We start from the raw sequence: 2,430 nt of genomic DNA on the forward strand, positions 1-2,430 counted from the left end.
TGACCAAAATACAGCTTGTTATATTACTCTAGCAATTAATCTACGTAGGTTCAGGCCATCATCTCTTGCTAAATTACTATAGACAAATGGAGATAGTCCAGTGAATGAAGACATTGCAAGGGTGATCTATGATCTATCCTTCGTATCAAATCCAACATTAACTGCACAAATGAGACCAAGCGAGATCACCATCTTTTCCTGACCTTATAGTAACTTCTTGACCAATTTATATCTATGGCCATATACAATATGCGTTTAATAGAAGAAGTTGAAAATAACTTTTGCGGAGGTGAGAAAGTTGTACTAAACATATCTTTAGGTCTTATTCGTTTTTCCTGGATTCCACCTAAGAATTGTTCTAGCTGATTAGAACTTATATAAATTAGATAATCAATTTGACTAATGTGAACCATTTTGTTAGTGTTGGATGAGCTTGTTCAGATGCGCTCTTTATCAGCCGAAGCGGGGCCGTGCGAAACAGTCTGTGCTCCCTCACTCGTCAACCAGCTGTAGCTGTTGTGGCTGTACAAAAGGTACAGCCAAGTAGCCAACAGAGATTTTCCTTTTCTTTGTTTTGGCGAACTATATTGTCGGTGTTTCATGTCATCAACCAGTACGCATTATGTTTGTGCATGTAATAAATATTGCTGAGTGCATTATTCTATAGACTTGTTATATCTTAGTTGCACGGTTAGGTAAGACATATGGACACAGGCAGTTGCGTCTCTGTCTCTTATATACATATGCTAGTTTTGCTATATTGAGTTGACATGCCCTTAGTTGCGATTTGCGAAGCTAGCTCCCACCATCTGCGACGCCATGTCTTCTTCCTCTGTCCAACAAACGGCCTTTCCCGAGCAAGAAGCCGATGCGGAAGGCGAAACGAACCCTGAGCTCTACCAGCATTTCGCCAACTTGGTCTCCTCCCTGCCGAGCTCCAAAGGCTTGTCCAACAACAAATTCTACCGCCACGGCCAAGGCTGGCACTGCAGCGAGGTGGGCATAGTGGGCGCCATGGTCACCGACGCGTGCTTCAGCGCGCGCCCGTCGGACGTCATCATCGCCACCCTGCCCAAGTCCGGCACCACGTGGATGAAGTCGCTCCTGTACGCCACCGTGCACCGGAGAGAGCGTCCCGTCGTCGGCGCCGCCGCCGCCGACCAGCATCCTCTCAACAGCTGGGGCCCCCACGACCTCATCAAGTTCTTCGAGTACCAGCTCTACACGCGGGACAGGGTCCCGGACCTGGACAGGCTCCCCGACCCTCGTCTCTTCGCGACGCACGTCCCTTTCGTGTCGCTGCCGAGCTCCGTGGTCGCCACGCCGGGCTGCAAGATCGTCTACGTGTGCCGCGACCCCAAGGACCACCTCGTCTCCCTGTGGGACTTCGTCAACAAATACTTCAGGGTCAAGGATGGGCTCGAGCCCCTCTCCGTGGAGGCCGCCGCCGAGCTGTTCTGCGCCGGCCTGACCCCGTTCGGGCCGTACTGGGACCACGTGCTCGGCTACTGGCGCGCGCACCGCGCGGACCCCGACAAGGTGCTCTTCTTCAGGTACGAGGAGATGCAGAGGGACCCCGCGGCGCACGTCCGCAGGCTGGCGGAGTTCGTCGGCCTCCCATTCAGCTCCGAGGAGGAGGACGGCGGCGTGGTGGATGCCGTCGTGGGGCTGTGCTCGTTCGAGCGCATGAGGGGCATGGCGCCGACCAAGGGTGGCAGGACTGAGTTCCCGATCGGCGTGGTGCCCAACAGCTCCTTTTTCCGGCAGGGCGTGGTGGGGGACTGGGTGAACCACCTGTCACCGGAAATGGCGCGCCGCATTGACGCGATCACTGCAGACAAGTTCAGGGGTTCGGGTCTCGTCGTCTAGCTGGCTGTTACGGATCAATCATTACTCATCATCAGTGCGCCACTCTACCGTGGTTTCTCAAATGCTCAATAATGCAAGGACTACCTATTAGTATTATATATCTATACTATTCTATTAATAAGAACTTATATATGTTGCTATCGCGGCTTCAATCTCCACACTAACATTCTAATGTGGTGTTTGGTTTGAGGAATTGATTAATCTACAATTTTCTTACTCGTCACTATTTTTTTTGTAATAGAATGAGATGATATATCATTTACTTATTCTCATAGTAATTAATTAGTACTAATATAAGAAATAGAGTTATTTCACTAAATTTAAAAAATAAAGTCATGATGCATCACCTGAGTGATTTCTCAAACTAATCACTCATAAGTCCGCCCCCACGTGCCCCGAAATGTGTCCCGCGCCGGGACATGTTATGTACGTACTATGTCACTATGTCCTGCGTGTGATGATCCATCAGCGTCGACCATCGAGACGCTAGACAAGCTGTGTCGCGTGAACCGTGGCGAGAGAGTGACGGCGGGTGAGGTGGCCAGGGCGGCCGGGGACGTC

At 50.8% G+C, this 2,430-nt stretch overlaps 1 protein-coding gene across 1 annotated transcript; it reads left to right on the plus strand.

Annotated features, from left to right (window-relative positions):
• The first annotated feature begins 709 nt into the window (after positions 1 to 709).
• On the plus strand, positions 710 to 2,018 carry LOC100283138 (flavonol sulfotransferase-like). The gene has a single exon (NM_001156040.2). The coding sequence runs from the start codon at positions 820 to 822 to the stop codon at positions 1,867 to 1,869; it is 1,050 nt and encodes a 349-aa protein (NP_001149512.2). The 5' UTR covers positions 710 to 819; the 3' UTR covers positions 1,870 to 2,018.
• Positions 2,019 to 2,430: the final 412 nt, after the last annotated feature.

This window comes from Zea mays, chromosome 3 (assembly GCF_902167145.1).
Source record: "Zea mays cultivar B73 chromosome 3, Zm-B73-REFERENCE-NAM-5.0, whole genome shotgun sequence".
Taxonomy (NCBI): domain Eukaryota; kingdom Viridiplantae; phylum Streptophyta; class Magnoliopsida; order Poales; family Poaceae; genus Zea; species Zea mays.

Coding starts and splice junctions, on each gene's coding strand:
- LOC100283138 (NM_001156040.2), top strand. CDS start 820: ATGTCTTCTTCCTCTGTCCAACAAACGGCCTTTCCCGAGCAAGAAGCC.